This window comes from Natator depressus, chromosome 12 (assembly GCF_965152275.1).
Source record: "Natator depressus isolate rNatDep1 chromosome 12, rNatDep2.hap1, whole genome shotgun sequence".
NCBI lineage: Eukaryota > Metazoa > Chordata > Testudines > Cheloniidae > Natator > Natator depressus.
In genome coordinates this window covers 8,647,867-8,667,833 of record NC_134245.1, presented here as the reverse complement: position 1 = coordinate 8,667,833, position 19,967 = coordinate 8,647,867, and the positions used below count along the sequence as shown (strand labels likewise).

General features: G+C 42.0%; 1 protein-coding gene across 2 annotated transcripts in view; it reads left to right on the top strand.

Moving 5' to 3' along the window:
• NUP93 (nucleoporin 93) overlaps nt 1-19,967 on the top strand; it is a 124,959-nt gene that overhangs the window by 12,396 nt on the left and 92,596 nt on the right. For both annotated transcript variants that reach the window (XM_074968533.1, XM_074968532.1), the window contains exons 2-3: nt 382-599; nt 5,309-5,426. In XM_074968533.1, the coding sequence (XP_074824634.1) occupies nt 421-599; nt 5,309-5,426 (297 nt within the window). In that variant the 5' untranslated portion in view covers nt 382-420. The remainder of the gene's footprint in view (nt 1-381; nt 600-5,308; nt 5,427-19,967) is intronic.

Here is a 19,967-nt window from a genome sequence, read left to right as displayed (position 1 = left end):
TAAAATAAAAAAAGAAAATATATGCAGGTTGAAACACAAGTAGTTTAAACTCAAGACCGAATTAATACCTTCACTTGGGCAGTTGTACCTTCTGTTCACTTCCACCTCCATATATTTGAATTAACTATGGTACTCCACTAGACTTGTTTTAAGTACATAAACCTGCACTAATAACCTCATCTCTACTAGGCAACTGCCTGTCTTAAGAGACCACTTTAAAGTATCCTCAAGATTTACAGCAGTTTGGGGTGATCTGTAGTGTGATTATTCTGTACTCAACAACCAATTATTGCACCCTGAGAACAGGTGTTACTGGAATCAATGAGGGAACTTTTACGTGTTTTGTCAAGCAAGTCTCTCTCTCTCTCTCTCTTTCCTTAGGGGTTTCTGTGTGTGTCTTGTGTAGGACCGGCATTACACATGGACACTGAAGGGTTTGGAGAACTTCTCCAGCAAGCAGAACAGCTTGCAGCTGAGACAGAGGGCATCTCTGAACTTCCTCATGTAGAACGCAACCTCCAGGAGATCCAACAGGCAGGAGAGCGTCTGCGGTCTCGGACTCTGACCCGCACGTCGCAGGAGACTGCCAATGTCAAGGCGTAAGTACTTGGGTTTTTGAGACTCTGTTTTGAGCTAGGAATGCCGAAGAAACAGCCCGTTAGCTTTTCAGGAGCTAACGTATTTAAAGATCTTGAAATGGAGCCGTGAACTACTTTGAGTAGAAGTTAGGGAGACTCCTGATGTTTGTAAAGATCTACACATACCTCCTACTTATGCTGTACAAATACTGCTTTCGGTGGTGGTAATTTTGATAGGTATGATTGAGTCTCACCAGTCGTCTCTTACCTTTTATGTGCATCCATTTATAACCTGTCACTTGATATCCCTCAGTCCTGCCCAAATCGCTTGTGTCTCTGCCTACCAGGAATCAGGACACAAAAAAAAGACTGTCAAATAATCCTGACTTTGTAAAGACCTGCTTCATGTTAGTTTGCCTTAGGATTTCCCAGATTGAAGTCCAGACCAGGCCTTCTGCAAACGGACATGCTGCATCTTAAATTTGGCTGTCTGATAAAAGAATACAATTTGTCCCAGCATTTTTGTACGAAGTCGAAATGAGTTACTAAAACCCAACCCCACGCCATCCCGGGTGTTGGGCTACCTGTGATCACCCAAGGACAACCTGCTCTGAACTGCAAATTTAAATATAGGGAGGGAATATGGGCTTGTGGATCAAGTGTTGGATTGGGACTCTGGAGATCTGGATTCTATTCCAGGTTCTGCAACCAACTCCCTGTGTGACCATGGGCAAGTCAGTTGATCTCTCTGAGCCTCTGTAAAATTAGGATAATGACACTGTCCTGCATCACAAGGGAGTTTTGAGGATAAACAGGTTAATGTTTTTGTGAAGTGCTTAGGTATTACCATGTAGGGCCCTGTCAGAAGACAGATAGGTTGGCTGACTGGCACCTCTGGCTTGAGGTTGAAGATGAAAACTGTCTCCGTTCCCTTACTGGTAGCACAGACTTTAGCTGTGCCTTCTAATGCAGTTTGATGAGAGTGCACATGCAGTTAGCCATTTGCACTCTTCCTAACGTGGAGTTTGGGGGGTAAACCGCTGAGTGCAGCTGGAGGAGAAATTTAACACAGTCAACTGGATGGGCAAATAATTTAATTTCTTCTGCCACTAAGGCAGTAACTCAGAAGCAGTAAAACTTAGGTGGGAGGCTGGGGGTATTGTCCACCTCAGGTTAGCTGTCGAGATCTGTGAGTGGACCCCAAATTTTTAAGTGTAAGTCAGCAACTTGTGCACTGGGAAGTAAGTAATTACTTTGAGTTTTGGCTGTCCTTAATTGCCAGCTGATAGGATTTTTCGTAGTCTCCTTAAGAGAACACTCCATTCATGTTAAGAACTCTCTGTCCTTGCATTCCATATTTCTACACTGAAGTTCTCTGGCAGAAATGCATTCTGGAAAGTGGGTTCTTGAATTTTTATTTAGAAAGGACAAAGGGTCTCCATTACATACAGCAAGAGAAAACAACTTGTAATTTGGTTCGTAGAATCATAGAATTGTAGGACTGGAAGGGACCTTGAGAGGTCATCTAGTCCAGTTCTCTGCTTTCATGGCAGGGCTAGGTATTATCTAGACCAGGGGTTCTCAAACTTCATTGCACTGCGACCCCCTTCTGACAACGAAAATTACTTCATGACCCCAGGAGAGGGGACCGAAGCCTGAGCCCACCCAAGCCCCACTGCCCTAGGTGCGGGGGCCAAAGCCCGAGCCCCACCACTCTAAGCAGGGGGTCAAAGCTGAAGCTCAAGGGCTTCAGCCCCAGGCAGGGGCCTGCAACCTGAGTCTTGCTGCCCAGGGCTGCAAGCCGTCAAGCTCTGGCTTCGGCCCTGGGCAGCGGGGCTCAGGCTTCAGCCCTGGGCTCCAGCAAGTCTAAGCCAGCCCTGGCGACCCCATTCAAAGGGGCTTCGGCCCCACTTTGCGGACCCTGTAACCTGCTCTTATAAATCTCCAATGATAAAGATTCCACAACCTCCCGAGGTAATTTATTCCAGTGCTTAACCACCCTGACAGGAAGATTTTCCTTATGTTCAATCTAAACCTCCCTTGCTGCAATTTAAGTCCATTGCTTCTTGTCCTACCCTCAGAGGTTAAGGAGAACAGTTTTTCTCCCTCCTCCTTGTAACAACCTTTTATGTACTTGAAAACTGGTATCATGTCCCCTCTGTCTTCTCTTCTCCCGACTAAACAACCCTAATATTTTTCAATCTTCCCTCATAGGTAGGGCCCTACCAATTTCAGGGCCTTAAAAAATGTGTCACGGAGTGTGAAATAAGCCCTTCCCTGTGAAATCTGATCTCCCCTGTGCTGCTGGGAGTGTCCCAGCCGCGGGCCTCTAACTGCGAGTCCCAGCCGAGCTGGGGCAGGACAGGACTTCTGTGCTGCCTTCAGAGTCCAGCAGGGGGAACATCCGGAGGTGGATCTGCTCCATCATTCCCCTCCGCCCTCCGAGAGCAGCCCTGCAGGGGAAGAGCAAGTCCTGTCCTCCCCAGCCTGGCTGGGACTAGCAGCTAGGAGCTTCAGAGCCCAGCTCTGAAGGCAACACAGAAGTGAAGGTGGCAATCCCGTGACTCCCCTACAACAGGTTTGTGACACCCCCCCCAACCCTCTTTTGCGTTGGGACCCCCATAGTTACAACAGGTGAAATTTCAGATTTAAAGCATCTGAAACTGTGAAATTTACCAGTTTTTCAAATCCTAGGGCCTTGAAATTGACCAGAATGGATCCTGAATGTGGTAGGGCTCTACTCATAGGTCGTGTTTTCTAGACCTTTAATGGTTTTTGTTGCTTTTCTGTAGACTTTCTCCAATTTGTCCACATCTTTTTGAAATGTGGCACCCAGAACTGGACACAATACTCCAGTTGAGGCCTAATCAGTGTGGAATAGAGCAGAAGAATTACTTCTTGTGTCTTGTTTACAACACTCCTGCTAATACATCCTAGAATATGTTTGCTTTTTTGCAACAGTGTTACACTGTTGACTCATCTTTAGCTGGTGATCCACTATGTTCCCCAGATTTCTTTCTGCAGTACTCCTTCATCGGCAGTCATTTCCCATTTTGTTCGTGTGCAGGTGATTGTTTCTTTCTAAGTGGAGTACTTTGTATTTGTCCTTATTGAATATCATCCTGTTTACTTCAGACCATTTCTCCAGTTTGTCCAGATGATTTTGAATTTTAATCCTATCCTCCAAAGCACTTGCAACTCCTCCTCCAGGCTTGACATTGTCCGCAAAGTTTGTAAGTGTACTCTTTATGCCATTGTCTAAATCATTGATGAAGATATTGAACAGAACCAGAACCGATCCCTGGAGACCCCACTCTTTATGCCCTTCCAGCTTGACTGTGAACCACTGATAACTACTCTCTGGGAACGTTTTTCCAGTCAGTTATGCACCCACCTAAGCTCCATCTAGGTTGTATTTCCCCAGTTTGTTTATGAGAAGGTCATGCGAGACAGTGTCAAAAGCCTTACTAAAGTCAAGATATACCACATCTATCACTTCCCCCCCTTTCCACAAGGCTTGTTACCCTGTCAAAGAAAGCTATTAGGTTGGTTTGACTACTATTCCACCATTTTTTCTGTTATCCCTATAATATCTGATTTCACTCCCCACACCGTTCTAGTTCCTTCATTTTGTTAGCCAGACTCCTTGCATTGGTGTACAAACATCTGTTTGGCTTTGCCCAGATTCCTCGCCTGATTAGGTACAGTCATTCTATTGCCAGTATCACCTACCTGACTGTTAGCTTCATTGGTACTGGCACTCTTATTTCCTCTTAATGCCCATTCTCCTACCCTTTCTCCATTGCTGTACTCTCCCTTCCTTGATTTTCCTCCCGGTCAATATTAGAATCAGGCATGGAGATTACATGAGCATGTCTCAACCGTTTCCCCCAAGTTCCCGGTTTAAAGCTCTTTGTCTGCATCCCTTCCTCTTTCCCACATTCCACATCCTTCCTGTCCTCCCCAATATATGAATCCATTGCTCATGTTATTTTAGAGGCAAATTGCCTAGGCGGCCCTAGAATGAAGGAGTGGATCAGGTTCTGGTTTGCTGGGGTGGTTGATTCTCTTTGCCCTTTGCTTCCAACTAAAGAGGAGGCATGCAGAATAGGGTAAGGGATTTTGGAAAGATGTGGGAGGGCGAAGAGGGAAAGAGATGATCAGGGCAGACAGAATTACTGATAAGTAATTATTTTCCACTCAGAGGCTTGATAGAAGAAAATGCTGGAACTTTGAGTTTTTGGTAAGTGACCAATGTATTAATCTGCGGCGCCACCATTTAAATCAAACTGCATTCTGTTCTGGAAATGGCACTAAGTTACCAAGGTGCTTTAGAATTTTTACGAATGGAAAGATTTGACAGCTGTCCGCTCCTGCATTGGGCAATGAGAACAACATTGGTTTAAAAAGGGAGATCCTATTTTCTCTTCACGTCTTTTCAGGGCTGATAATACTAGATGTTATAGCTTTACACATATGTGTGTTCAGGGTTTGATGTAAAAAGAGAGCACCTTCTTTCTCTGTACATCCACTGATCTAAATATTTGAAATATCCCTGGCTGGGATGATTTAGTTGGGGATTGGTCCTGCTTTGAGCAGGGGGTTGGACTAGATGACCTCCTGAGGTCCCTTCCAATCCTGATATTCTATGAAATGCAGATGTTTTTTCCAGAGATATTAAAAGTAGCCTTATCTGTTTAATATCAAATTTCTCTTTCTCCCCCATATAGATCCGTTCTTCTTGGGTCCAGAGGACTTGACATACCCCATATCTCTCAGCGGCTGGAGAGTCTTAGTGCAGTCACTACATTTGAGCCTCTTGAGCCTGTGAAGGACACTGACATACAGGTAAGGGCAGTCTGTGACCTACAGGTTACTTACACTCTCCCGACAAATAACTGGTATTTGTGGGTTTTTTTAGTCCAAGCTCTTCTAAGATGGGCAGTTGCAGAAGCATTTTTGCCTTGTGTTTTGGTTCCTGGCAAGGTGAAGCACAAAGCAGAGAATTCCATGCAGTCAAAAACCTAGCCTGAAAGATTTGGGGGTTAGGTTTTGGATGAGGTGGTAGGTCTGTGTTTTGCAAACCTGGATTGTAGCAGGCTGTCCCTCCCTTCTAGCTTTTAGACCTTTCTTGTGTTTGGGTGGATGAACTCATGTTGATTCACTCAATAATTTTAAGTGACTGGTTTTGGGGGCAGCTCTTTTTCTCAGTCAAGCCAGCTTGATTCAAGGAATATGGGGAGCGAGCAGCCTTCTTCCTTATAAATTTATGCTCTGTATTGTGGATCTTGTAATTGTGAGACATTGTCCTATTGATAAGCTTACATGCCATGTTTCCTACTTTTGATCACAGTTTGATGTAGTTTATTGATGTATCTGTTTTTGCTGTAAATCACCTTTACAGCATAGAGCTAGTCACCAGCATCTTAGGGGTAACTAGTTCGATAGTTTTAAATGTGACTTGTTTTGTCATGGTCTTCTTTTCACCTTGTATGAGTTGCCTGCGTTATTAGACTAACTTTAATAGTACTGCTGTTTCCAGCACTGAGAAGAGAGCTGCTGGATTAATGACTCAGTTAAGAGCTTGTTAGCTGTGGATCTGTAAGTTTTGAGAAGATTTGAATGGAGCTCGGCTTACCTATTGTTTAATGATTTAGAGGGTTATCCTCATCTTCTACTGGTGTACAGATAATTAAGGATATCCAGAAGGGTTCTTAGCCCTCATGGTTCAGGATATTGGCCAATCTCTACTGGAGCTGTAGGGTGCTGACCTGTCTTCCCAGCCCACGAAATGCTAAAGCTACCCCCACAAGTCTGTCGAGGCTTTCAGGGCACAGTTTTCTTTTTCAAATGCGGTAGAATTATCTGGCTCTCTGTATTAACTGAACAAGGTGGTCGGGCTCAGGCTGGCAGCTGGAGCCCTGCCCTTTCTCCTGATTATCCAGATTTCTGATGATCCGATCTGGCTCCGGTCCCAATTAGATCGACTAGTCGGGGTGCTGCTGTATAAAGCTTGTGAAGTATCAAAAGGTTACCCCTCTGACCAAAGCAGGCTACAGGGTCCCAGAAGCTATTCCTTTTGTGTGTTTCTCTCCCTCTCCAGGGCCAGCCACACAGGATTTAGGTTGCTTCCCACAGCTCTCCTTAGCTGAGCTCTTTCAGCCTCTTATATGAATCACCTGACCCCCTTCTCAGCTGGATCTGAATATCGAAGAGGACTGGCTGGTCCCAGGCCCTTATAAGGGCAGACCACCCTGTTATTACAGGGGGTTAGAAGGAAACTTTCCCTGGGGACAGGTTAGCTCATCTGCCTACTGCAGGGGTTCTTGCACATTATTTGAAGTAGCTGGTATCGGCCACTGTCCGAGGCAGGGTACTGGGCTAGATGGACCACTGGTCAGATCCAGTCTAGTGATTCATATGTCCTCAAATTAGTGTCTGCAAAGCAGTATTTGTGTATGTGAACAGCTCTAGACAAATTTCTATGTAATCTGATTCGTTGTTGATATGGTACTTTGTTCCTCTTCACTCTCTAGCTGTTCCTACTGTTCCTTGCCCCCCCCCCCCCCCCCCGGAAGATTTTGCCACTCCTTCTCAGCAAAGATTAGCAGGGTCAGGAGATCTATTGCATGATCATAGAGTGATAGCTTTTACTGCTGCTGGTATTATTCACTTTCTTTCTTTTATTTAAATTTTATTTTATTCCTTTGTTCCAGTTTCTGATATCTCTTATTAGGATTTATTAAACTTACTAGATGTCTTTCTTGACCCCAGTCCATCTAGCTTTTTGCAAGAGCTCTTCTTCCTTTTTACATCTAGATTTACTCTATTTATTCTTTTCTGATTTTGGGTGTCTGTCCTTTCTTGTTTAAGAATACAATACACAGTCTTGCTGTAGATTCTCAACCCCCTAGAAATAGCACTAAAATGACTTTTTTGTTTCCAAGCTGTTTGGGTACATGGGCCAAATGTTGCCATTTATTTTTCATCTTCTTATATATTATGCATGTCAATCTTGATTTTTCTTTTGATTTTACCAAAACAACTTTAAGGTTTTCCGTCTGATTTCTACCAAATCTCAAGGTCTCATCAATAGGAGGGTTATTTGATACCGTTAATCAAATGCTCCTTCTATTTTTAATTATTATTTTTTTGGTGTCTGAGGCCTAACACCCAAGCTTTGAGTCTTAAATCTTTCTTCACAGATGACTGTGAATTTAAGGGGGAGGGATAGCTCAGCGGTTTGAGCATTGGCCTGCTAAACCCAGGGTTTTGAATTCAATCCTTAGGGATCTGGGGCAAAAATTGGGGCTTGGTCCTGCTTTGAGCAGGGGGTTGGACTAGAGGACCTCCTCAGGTCCCTTCCAACCCTGATATTCTATGATTCTATGACTGCCAGCAAAAATATATAAATTAAATAAAACAGTGATCTAAAACAGGAAGTATGACGATATTCCTGGTTTTATGTGATTTTACAGACACAAGGGAGCTTCAGGGCTCTGCCCTTGGTCCCCTTATTGTTCAACTTCAATTTAATACAGGCACAAGGGTTTTCAGTATTTTGTGCAGGTTTGCAGGACATCATTCTCTGCTTTGTCTGAGGACATTTGCAGTCACATCTCAAGTTGTCTGGCTGATGTTGATAACTGTCTGTGTCTGAAAATACCTACTCAGAATATGGACAAGGCTTTGCTTGTCTGTAGGTCCTGGTAAACAGATGTCTACAAGAGCATCTGGTTCTCTGAGAGAAATTTTTATCAAGGTTTTACTGATGGCAAGAGATCTTGGGTCTTGTATGCCTCTGGTTATCCTTTGCCTGTCATGTTGGTCCTGTTAAATCATGTAGGTTTTACTTGCTTGTTTATTTTAGACAAAAGCTCCTACCAAAGCTTTAGTGATATTTTAGCCTGATGGTCGTGATAGTCTTTTTGCTGGTTTATTGGCTGCTTCTCTAGAAGCCTAGTAGTCATTTAAAATAATTTTGCTCCTTTAGGGTCACATTACGCCACCGTTACTTGAGTAGTATTCTGTTCTGTGAGTTGTCCCATTTTGCTCAGTGAGTGGAGTAATATGCGAGTCAAGGAAGCAAGGGCAGCAGAATCTGGCTTGCGATTTGTCATTGCTCTAATTACTCCATTATTTTACAGTTACGCTGGTTACTCTGGAAACGGCTAGATAAATAGGTTTTAATGTTGGGGGAGAAACTGTTTTTCTTGTACAGCATTGAGCGTGTGGCTAGCACTCAGTGACCACTATTCATAGTGTTTGTTAACAATCATGTCTACTCCAAATAATTTGTACGACTTCAGTTCAGATTTATCTTTACCGACTTCCTTTGACCTAAGGCCACGTCTACACTGGAGCTGGAGGTGTAAATTCCAGCTCAGAAAAGCGCATACACGGGAGCTTTGATTGAGCTATCATGCTAAAAATAGGTGTGGCTCAAGTATGTACCTAGGATCTCAGACAGGATTGTGCTGAGGCAGGTCGCCCATACCGTCATGTCTATGCTGGTGTTCAATCAAACCTAGCCTGTCTTCGTCTACCTGGACTGGAAGTTATGTCTCCAGCTATAGCGTAGACGTACCCTAATTGTCCTTCCTTGGTTCCTTTTCGTTTGCATTCTCTAGGCACTGAGGCCTTGTCTACGCTACCTAGGCTCTGCCAATGCAGCTATACTGGTATAGCTATACTGCAGAGCCCTCTAGCGTGGATGCAGTGTATGTCCAGAGGAGGAGGACATGTTCTGCCAGCACAGTAACATCACCTTCCCCATGGATGTTAGCTCTGCCAACAGAAGCCCTCTTTTGTCATCATAGCTGGGGTTTTTTCTGGCATAGGTATGTCGGTTAGGGGTGTAGTTTCTTCACACCCCTCACTGACTTGGCTATGCCAATAAAACTTCATAGTGTAGACCCTGCCTGAGCTTTTGCACTCTTTACCATAGTTAGAGCAAGCGTTTGCCAGGAGCTTACAGTTCTAGCCACTGTTGCGTCAGGGGCAGCAAAACGTCACTGGAACGCTGCATTGGTACAGCTGTCTGCCGATGCACCTCGCATTGCAGGAGTGGGGGTGATCTTTGGGGAGGGAAATATGGGATCTACACCAGATCTGGTCTCTAGCCTTTCTTCATTGTTGCTGCTTGGGCTAGGGTTTTAAAAAAAAGTTTTTAAAAAATTATCTGTTATATGAATTTTAGGCCAGTGCTAGATTTAAACCCAGTCAAAGCTTCCTGCACAAGAAAATACTGGATATTGTCCTTTGACTTCCTGCCAGGTACTCTTACATCTTTTCCATGCATAGCACTCTAGAGAAAATTTTCAGGGCCCTATAAGAGAAAAATAATCTTTGTCTCCTGCCAAGTTATTTAAGCCTCTCAGGTTTTTAAGCTCTTTTGCCTAAATTATTGACTTTTTTTCTTCCTGTCGTCTTGTGTTGCAAGTGCTAGTGTTCTGTAAGTGGGCAGCATGGAGAGATTAGTCTAGCAGATTTCTCTAATGAGGGCAGTCAGCATTGCAGAGAGAGGATTCTGTCAAATTTCTGTTTCCTGTAGACAGGACAGAACACAAAAGGGAAAGACAACAGAAGGAGAGTCTTGGGGGACACAGGCCTATAAACCTAATGTCTTGAGTGGCTCAAAGTGTGAGAACCCAGGATTTCAACTTATTGGCAACCTCGCCCTATTTAGTTAATTAGCAGAGTGTCTTTCTATGCTGAACCCATTTTATACTGTACTCTTTAGTGCTGACTACAGAGAGGTGCACCAAATTGGGTCTCAATCAATTACCTGAATTATTTATCAGTCATAAAACCTGGATGACTTGTTCATAAAAGGGGTTAGTCCGGGAAAGTCTCCCACTAGAGTAGTTGGCTGGAAAACTTCTGGTAAAGATTCTAGATTCCTGGCACATAGGTGAAAGAATTTTTTTCCACATATTTTAGGAATAACCATGTTAAATTTTATAGAGGCAAGATAGTTTGCATGTTCAGTCACAGCTTACAACATACAAGCTAAGATCCTGATCTTACAACTGCCTGTATGAGTGTCACTTAAGTCAATGTGCAAGTGAAGTAGCATCCATGCTTGGAGCCAGCTGCAGAAACGGGTCTTAATTTGTATCTCCTAAATGATTATAAACATTGTGACAGATAAAAGCAAGGGGCTTTGTGTCTTTTGTATTGTAATATGTGGTGCAATATGCATAGGCTTAGCAGAATTCAATTTTGATTTTTTTATCATTTCACCGGCAAGTATTGATGTTTATTTTTAAGCATTTGTTTATCAATTTAAATTTTCACAGTTGCACAATGCATTTAAGCATTCCGCCCCCCGCTCACAGCCCCTCCCCCCCTGTTTTTATCAGTATAAATTTTCACAGTTGCGGGAAATGATATATGCGGGGGTGGGGGGGGAGTCAGACGACAATTCTTTAATGCCGGCAGACATTGCGATTCAAAAAGTCAAAGCTTTATAACCATTAAAACACAAATGGTCAACATCTCATGTCAAATTAGACAACGTAAATAATCTTAAATCAAACTCTTAAGTTCTTAAGCAGCATTTTTTTAAGCTTTGCTTATCTGTAAACTTCATTAATTGTCAATGGAAATATTTTTTTTTGTCAGTTTGTGAGTGTATGATGAAATTGACGTTTAGTGACATTAACCTATAAAAATTGAATCTTTCCACGCCTAAATATGCAGTATCATACCCTGGTATGAAATCACTACAACTTCTAGACCAGTGGTTTAAAAAGTCTTCTGGTTTGACCCACAAGTCTGCTTGTTTTCATATGTGTGAGCATAAGAGCTGTGATATAACTTTTGGAAATGTGCAGCTCCCGCGTTTAGGGCCTGATCCAACTCCCAGTGAAGTCCATGAATGAAAAGACTCCTGTGGACGCTGAATTCGGGCCTCTGTGAACAACCCTGTTCTAACTGCTTCGAAAATGTTGGGTGAAATCCTAGCGCCATGAAAGTCAGTGGGAGTTTTGCCTTTGCCTTTACTGGAGCCAGGATAGAATGATCTGAGGGCCTGATCCTGCATTCCTGATTCAGGCAAAACTCCCAGTGAAAGTTACTTGTTTTATTTATTGTTTCTTACGCGTATGTACCCAGAGTATTGACTGGGATGCATCTTTAAAAATCCAAATACATCCAGTCAATGGGAGTTTTGCCTGAATGAAGATGGCAGGATTAGGCCTTAAATTTGTCCGAATAGCAACTGCGTATGACCAACATTAAATATCTTGGATATTTTGTGGGGTTCCCCCCCAACACGGTAGGTTTCCGACCCATGATTAATTGTGACATTTAAAACCCCCCAGTCATTTTGAGGTGGCATGGTCTCCCAAAACACTTAAACCAGGAAAGTAAAATATGCTGCTTGTGGCTTCAGTGGCTGAAGTCTTGAGACCATTCAGGCAGTGAGCGGTGGTGTGTTTTGTTTTTTTTTTTTTTGTTTGTATGATGATGAACATTTTGTACTTCTATAGAGTAACTAAAATCAAGCTTTATAAATGGAAACACTGCCACAGCCTTAAAGGGGCAACCTCAAGTACTGTTTACCCTCCATTGTTTGCATCACCTTAGCCTGAAAATGCATTTTTCCTCCTACAGATTTTGTCCTTCCCCATTTGCCAAACATTGATTTCCACCCCCCCCCCACCTCCTTCAATTCTAATGGCGCTTGAAATTAACGTAGCTTTATTTTTGTCTAGTTTCCTTGTTCGTTCCAATGGATGTTGCCTGCACAGCTGTGGGGACCTTTTAACTATTGCAGAGCCAGTGTAGGGAACATCAGGGCAAACTCCCACGCTTTGGTTATGTAGGGTCAGTTGGTTGATTTCTCCCTGATCCCCATTATCTTCAGGAGAAATAGGTTACAAAAAGTGTAATGATGGCGGCTGAATTTTTAAAATGTTGCAGAAATGACAGACTTTGAAAATGATGTTCCTCGATGGTAGTCTTTATTCACTTATGATCAATGCATGACGTTTACCACAAGGGCCAAACCCTACTTGCTTAAGTAGTCCCATTGATTTCAAGCAGGATTGCATATGGACAAATAAAGGAGAAGATAACAGCCAGATAATAAAATGTGGCCAAAGGCAGTTTAACACGATAAAGGGAAAGGTGGAGAAGTGGAATTAATTTCTGACATGCAGCAGTCGGTTTTTGGAGTACAATCTGGAAGCATATTCAGAGTGAGGTGATCGGGGCACCCTTTGAAATATAAATAACATAAAAGAAGGGAGAAATCTGTTCCACCTCAGAACTGGAGTAGGGAGTTTCCCTGATGTATCTTAGAAAAATGAATTTAAATAAACATCTTTGTGTATACTCACAAATCCCATGGCCAGCTGCAGAATGGAAATATCTCAGTGAGTACAACAAGAATCCAGTAGTTATCTGTGAGTGGCTTAGCTTCATGGCTTGCAGTCTTCACCAGGCGGTTGGGGGATAGTTAGCTAGCTCTGTTGATATCCTGCCAGTACTTGGTCTTGCAGTTTGTATCTCTGAATCACCAGATTGCTGTTTGTCAAGTATTTATTTGGTCAAGTCTTCCAAAGACCTTTGGCAATAGAAAATAGTTGGCCTGCGATAAACAGATAGTACTGAAGAGTGCAGGGGATGCTCATCCATTGTCCTGCGAAGGATAAATAATCGGCTGCTCCTTGCTTCCTTTGGCTGTGATGGGTGTGCTGAATAGCCCCATGTAGCAGGAAACAGAGTAAATTGTTAATACAATTTTCCCACTTGGTACTTTGCCCACTCCATAGTTTACACACAACCAACAGTTTCTCCCACTTCATATTTGTGATTTAATAACACAGGACTGTAGTGAGGTCTTAAATTACTAAGACTTTATTACTTTTACAAAATAGACTACAGTACGTTTAGTAGTAGACTGTAATATGAAGCATTATCAGTAGTTTAAACTACACTCCTCACATGAATTAGCAAAGTGCATTTTATTTCTGTTCTTTTGATGTTTTACATGCTAATTCACAAAACAGAATAATTTGCAGTTGGTCTCCCAGTTCCACATGTGAAGTAATGTGTTTTTAGAGCATGGCTTCTCAACCTGGGGATTTGAAACACATCCAGGAAAGTCACGGCCATCCTTTTTATTTTATTTTATGGCTAGATTGGAAGTCCCAAAGCTACAGAAGAGATGTTCTGAAACTTTATCTATGCTAATATGATGTCACAGTATGGGGAAAAAGTAGAGAACCATTGTTGTAGTGTATATATTTATCCGATGTATTTAAATTCTACTGCCTACTAGTGTATTCTTATTGCTCCTGCATGCTCAACCCAGATGGTTTCTGTTTGTCTCAGACAGATCGTACGGTAGGCTTAAAAAACATTTTAAAATCGGGGTTGAATATTGGGTCTTAACGCTTTGTTTTGCCCCTCTTTTACTTTGGCTGAGGGGAGTGCACAACTGTAATGCTCCTGATGAAGATTTTGCTTATCGCTGCCTGTGTTGCAGCACTCTTCATCTGAAGATCAAACACGTCTAGGAGGTAGGTGAGGGAAATAGAGAGATCACATCTCCCATTGTTGAAATGCAGCCACCTCTAGAGTATTGTGTGTGGAAGCTGTTTAACTCCTCACAGCAACACTAAGCAAGCTTTCAAAATACCACATGCAGAGGGAATCTAGACTGGCAGAATACAATTATCTGAGTTAGAATGACCCAGGTAACAGACTTCTCCTCTTGCAAAAAGTGCTTGGGGATCGTTAGCGATTCCCAAGACTTTGGCATAACATCTTACCAGAAATACAGCACTTCTAGCAGCTTAGTTCCCGCTAATACTGTGCTGGAGCATTAATTCAGGACTGACTGGGCCCTGAGCAATTCTTGTTTGCAAAGTATTATACTAACTACTGACCTGGCTAACATCAGCTTAATGTGCAAATAAACTATTAGAATCTATGCTCGTGCAGTGCAGGAAAAAGCGTAGCTGCCCTATTTCATCTATAAGATTATTGAACTTCAACATCTGTAAGAAGACGCAGTATTTTAGACAGTTTCCTGCAATCTGGCAACTTTAGCTTCTTCCATGTATAGCCTGTAACAGCAATTACTCTGGTTCAAGGCACCTATTGATTTTTAGGCTCAGAATGTAGTTTTGTGAAACATTAATCAGTTTGTTTTGTAAAACATTGATGTTTCCATGAATTTTGAAAAGAAAACCGTGAAGAAAATGACTTTATCAGGATGGATTTTAGGGTTCCCCAGCAGCTGTTTGCAGACGGGATGCAGCAGCTTTGTGCTAGTGAGCAGGAACTTGACAGGGGAAACGGAGTATAAACAAAAGTGAAACCGACTGCTCTCTTTGCCTTGTCTGAGCTTAGAGAAATGGAAAAAGTGGAGAACATTAATGACAAAAAAGAATTAGATTTCTAAAATATCATCTAAACTCTTGTTAATAACAAAGGGAATACATCTTGTTTTCAGAAATATATAATTTTTAACCCGATAGCGTCCCTAAAAGCACAAATACCACTTTCTTTCATAGAAACAAAAATGGTAAATAAACATGGATGCTTTGGGCTCTGATTCAGGAGCTAAACTTGGTTCATGGTCATGCATAAGTACAGTACTGCTGCTTCTTTTAGGTGGTAGCAGCTTCTCAGCCCCAGTGCATTGTAATGACCAAAGTATAGCAGTGGATTAATAGATTTTACGGAGACACAGTCTCAAGATTGTTGGTTCTGAACTTGAACATTTACCTTCAGTCCTTACTCTTCAAATGGAAGAACTAAATGAAACTTTAGGGAAATTTTCCACACACCATGAAAAGTTTACGCTGACTTTCAATAAACTTTCCTGAGATGAGCCTGTGAAATTTCATGGCGAGCGGGGGAAGGGAGTGGTTTGAACATATGGCTTACATTTATAATGGGAAGCCAGCTTCCATCTTAACTATGTTGTTTTAGTTCAAATCTTGTTGGTTTGCAGTAGTGCCTAGAGGTCCCAACTAAGGTCAGGCCCCATTGTGCTAGGTGCTGTATCAATACAAGAGTCAGTCCTTAACCTGAAGAGTTTGTAAACTGAATAGACCAGGCGACAGGAAGTATTAAGTCCATTTTAGAGTTGAGGAACTGAGGCACAGAGAGATTTAGGTCTGGATTTTTAAAGGTATTTAGTATTGCCGTGCTCAGCATTTCAACTCCTAAGTCTCATTTTCAAAAGGGATTTTGGCACCAAAGAGCCAAAATCCCATTGACAGTCACTTTTGAAAATGGGACGTAACCATGTACATCACTCAGACTTGGCAGGGCTGAGTTAAGCAATGCCCAGATACTCTTAGAAATCTGGGTATAAGTCACTTGCATGGTGAGTCTGTTGCCAAGATGGAAATTGAACTCAAATCTCTTGTGCTCTAATCACAAGTCCATGCTTCAGCTCCAGCTTTCCCCTGGTATAGAGTGGTTGCATGGTTTAAGTGTGAGGCTGGGTATGAAGAACTTTGGAGTTGTGCTCTCCACTCAGCCACTGATTCTTTCATGGAAAATCACTGAGCCTCTTCGTATTTCAGTTCCCCTCCAGTGGAAGGGGGATAAATACTGTCACGGTGTCTGGAGTGGTGCCAGTCTCAGGTCAGATTGTCACAAAACAGGGCAGACACCCCAAACTGGTGGCATATTCTATAATTAGATTTCACCAAGCCAGTAATAAATGTGAGCTCCTAGATTGCTACACCAGTCTTACCATTGCTTCACAGTCCCCTTTAGGCACTTCAGTTATTCTTACCACCCAAACTGGACTTTGTGTTAAAAGGTTATTAAAACCAAAAAGCACATTACATTAGGTTTCTCCCAATTCCAAAGGAACAGCCGCTTACCCCATGTCAATGGACACTCTAGAGATATCTCACCAAAGACAACCTGAAAGCCAATTTCTCTAGTAAACTAACTAAAGGTTTATTAGCTAAGAAAAGAAATGAGTTAGTGAGAGGTTAAAGCAGGTAAAATACATTAACAAGTGAGTCAAAGTTTGTAAGTGTCGACTCGCTTAGTAACTCCCCCACTGTTAGAATCAAAACAGTCCAGAGATACAGGATTGCTCCCAGTGTTCATTTTTACAGCTGTTTTCCCAGAAAGCAGTGTCAAGTGTTCCCATCACAGCAGGGGTCTGTAAATTTCCCATTGTTGAATGCAACGATCCATGCTTTGAAGTTAGCATACTTCTCATTTACAGTTCTAAGGCTACAGTTCTGATAGACCTCTATCATATCCCCCCTTAGTCATCTCTTTTCCAAGATGAAAAGTCCGAGTTTTGTTAATCTCTCCTCATATGGGAAGCTGTTCCATACCCCTAATAATTTTTGTTTCCCTTTTCTGAACCTTTTCCATTTCTAATATACTGTTTCTGAGATGGGGCGACCAGAACTACACGCAGTATTCAGGATGTGGGGGTACCACGGCTTTACATAGTGGTATTATGATATTTACTGTTATAATCTGTCCCTTTCCTAATGATTCCCAATATTGTCAGCTTTTTTTGATTACTGCTGCATATTGAGCAGATGTTTTCAGAGAACTATCCACAATGACACCAAGATTTTTCTTGAGTGGTAACAGCTAATTTAGACCCCATCATTTCGTTTGCATAATTGGGGTTATATTTTCCAATATGCATTACTTCACATTTATCAACATTAAATTTCATCTACCATTTTGCTGCCCAGTCACCCAGTTTTGTGAGATTCCTTTGTAAATTTTTGCAGTCTGTTTTGGACTTAACTATCTTGAGTAATTTTGTATCATCTGCAAACTTTGCAACCTCACTGTTTACCTCTTTTTCCAGATCCTTTAGGAATATATTGAACATCACTGGTCTCAGTGCAGATCCCTGGGGGACACCACTATTTACCTCTCTCCATTGTGAAAACTGATAATTTATTCCTACCTTTGTTTTCTGTCTTCTAATCGGTTACTGATCCATGAGAGGACCTTCTCTCTTATCCTATGACTGCTTATTTTGCTTAAGAGCTTTTGATGAGGGATCTTGCCAAAGGCTTTCTGAAAGTCCAAGTACTCTATATCCACATGATCACTTTTGTCCACATATTTATTGACTCCTAATTCTAATAGATTTGTGAGGCATGATTTCCTTTTACAGAAGCTGTGTTAATTCTTCCCCACAAATCATGTTCATCTGTGTCTCGTAATTGTGCTGTTTACTATAACTATAGTTCCAATCAATTTGCCTGGTACTTCAGTTAGGTTTACTGGCTGGTATTTGTCAGGATCACCTCTGAAGCCTTTTTAAAAAATTGGTGTCACATTAGCTATCCTTCAGTCATATGGTATAGAAGCTGATTTGAGTGTTGGGTTAGATACCACAGTCAGTAGTTCTACAGTTGCATAGTTGAGTTCCTTCAGAACTCTTGGGTGAATACCATCTGGTTCTGGTGACTTTTTACTGTTTACTTTAATTTGTTCCAAAACCTCCTCTACTGACACCTCAGTCTGGGACAGTTCCTCAGGCTTATCACCTAAAAAGAATGACACAGGTGTGGGAATCTCCCTCACATCCTCTGCAGTGAAGACTGATGGAAAGAATTCATTTAGTTTCTCTGCAATGCCATGGTTTTCTTTGAGTGCTCCTTTAGCATCTTGATTTTCCAGTAGCCTGCTGATTGTTTGGTCGGCTTCCTGCTTCTGATGTACTTAAACGTTTTTTGCTGTTCTTGTCTCTTTTGCTAGTTGCTCTTCAAATTCTTTTTTGGCCTGCCTAATTATGTTTTTGCACTTGATTCACGAGAGTTTAAGATAAGCTATTACCAGCAGGAGAGTGGGGTGGGGGGAGAGAAAACCTTTTGTAGTGGTAAACACCCATTTTTTCATGGTTTGTATGTATAAGAACATCTTCTGTATTTTCCACAGTATGCATCCGATGAAGTTTGCTGTAGCTCATGAAAGCTTATGCTCAAATAAATTGGTTAGTCTCTAAGGTGCCACAAGTACTCCTTTTCTTTTTGCGAATACAGACTAACACGGCTGTTACTCTGAAACTTGTTTTAAAAAGTTTCTGTGCAGCTTGTAGGCGTTTCACTCTTGTGACTGTGCCTTTTAACTAGCTTTGTCATATTTGTGTAGTTCCCCTTTCTGAAGTTAAATGTTACTGTGGTGGGCTTCTTTGGTATTATCCCCCAAAGGATGTTAAATTTAATTATATTATGGTTGCTATTACTGAACGGTTCAATTATATTCTCCTCTTTGACCAGATCCTTTGCTCCACTTTGGATAAATCAAGAATTGCCTCTCCCCTTGTGTGTTCTAGGACTAGCTGCTCCAAGAACCAGTCATTAAGGGTGTCTAGAAACTTTATCTCTGCATCCTGTCCTGAGGTGACATGTACCCAGTCAATATGGGCATAGTCTTCCCCCCCCCCCCCCATTATTGAGTTTTCTATTTCTATAGCCCCTCTAATCTCCAGGTCGTCAGTAGTATATTCCTGCTGCACTACTCTTCTTACTCAAGCATGGAATTTCTATCCATAGAGATTCTGTGGTACAGTTTGAGTCATTTGAGATTTTTATTGTATTTACTGTTTACTTGCTTTCTTTCACATATAGTGCCACCCCCCACCAGCATGACCTACTCTGTCATTCCTGTATATTTTGTCCTCTGGTATTCCCATGTCCCATTTATTATCATTCCACCAAGTTTTTGTGATGCCTGTTATGTCAATATCCTCATGGGAGCTGCATTGGATCTCGAAGCACTGTCCCAAGGGTAAGTGTCATTATCCCCATTTTACAGGTGGGAGAACTGAGCCCGTGCCTTTTTACCTTTATTTTATTTTCTTGGTACTGAGTCTGTGTGGTTCACAAGCAGCATTGAACTCTGGGCTGTTTCTCTCCAACAAAGCTGCTCATCAAAGCTGTTAGAGAAACCTGCAGCAGCTTCAGCTCTCAAACTATGATTAATATTAAACCTTTTCAAATCCAGCTCATTTACTCTGAAGTTACTCAACTCATTAATTTCACTGATTTATTTGATTTACCTGTCTGGGAAAGGCCACCAGTACAATGCTATATGTGTCTGCTTCTCCATCCAGTCTGTAGTAATTAGCCATATTGACTGCTTTCCAAAGCCTTACTTCTAGGCATCACTAGCCTCTTAATTTAAAATGATCACTAAGTAACAAGGGTAAAGGCTTTCAGAGATCTCCACAACCATTTGAGTTCAAACTGGTAAAACAATTCAGTTTCCCAAGCATAATAGGCACCTGAAATCTCTGGAGCATTACAGACAAGACCCAGGGTACTTGGATGTGGGCATACATTTCCCAACTTTCTATTAGAGAACAAAGTGAATCAAGCCCACCTTTTATCACTCCCCCCAAGCCCATGCCCCTTAAGG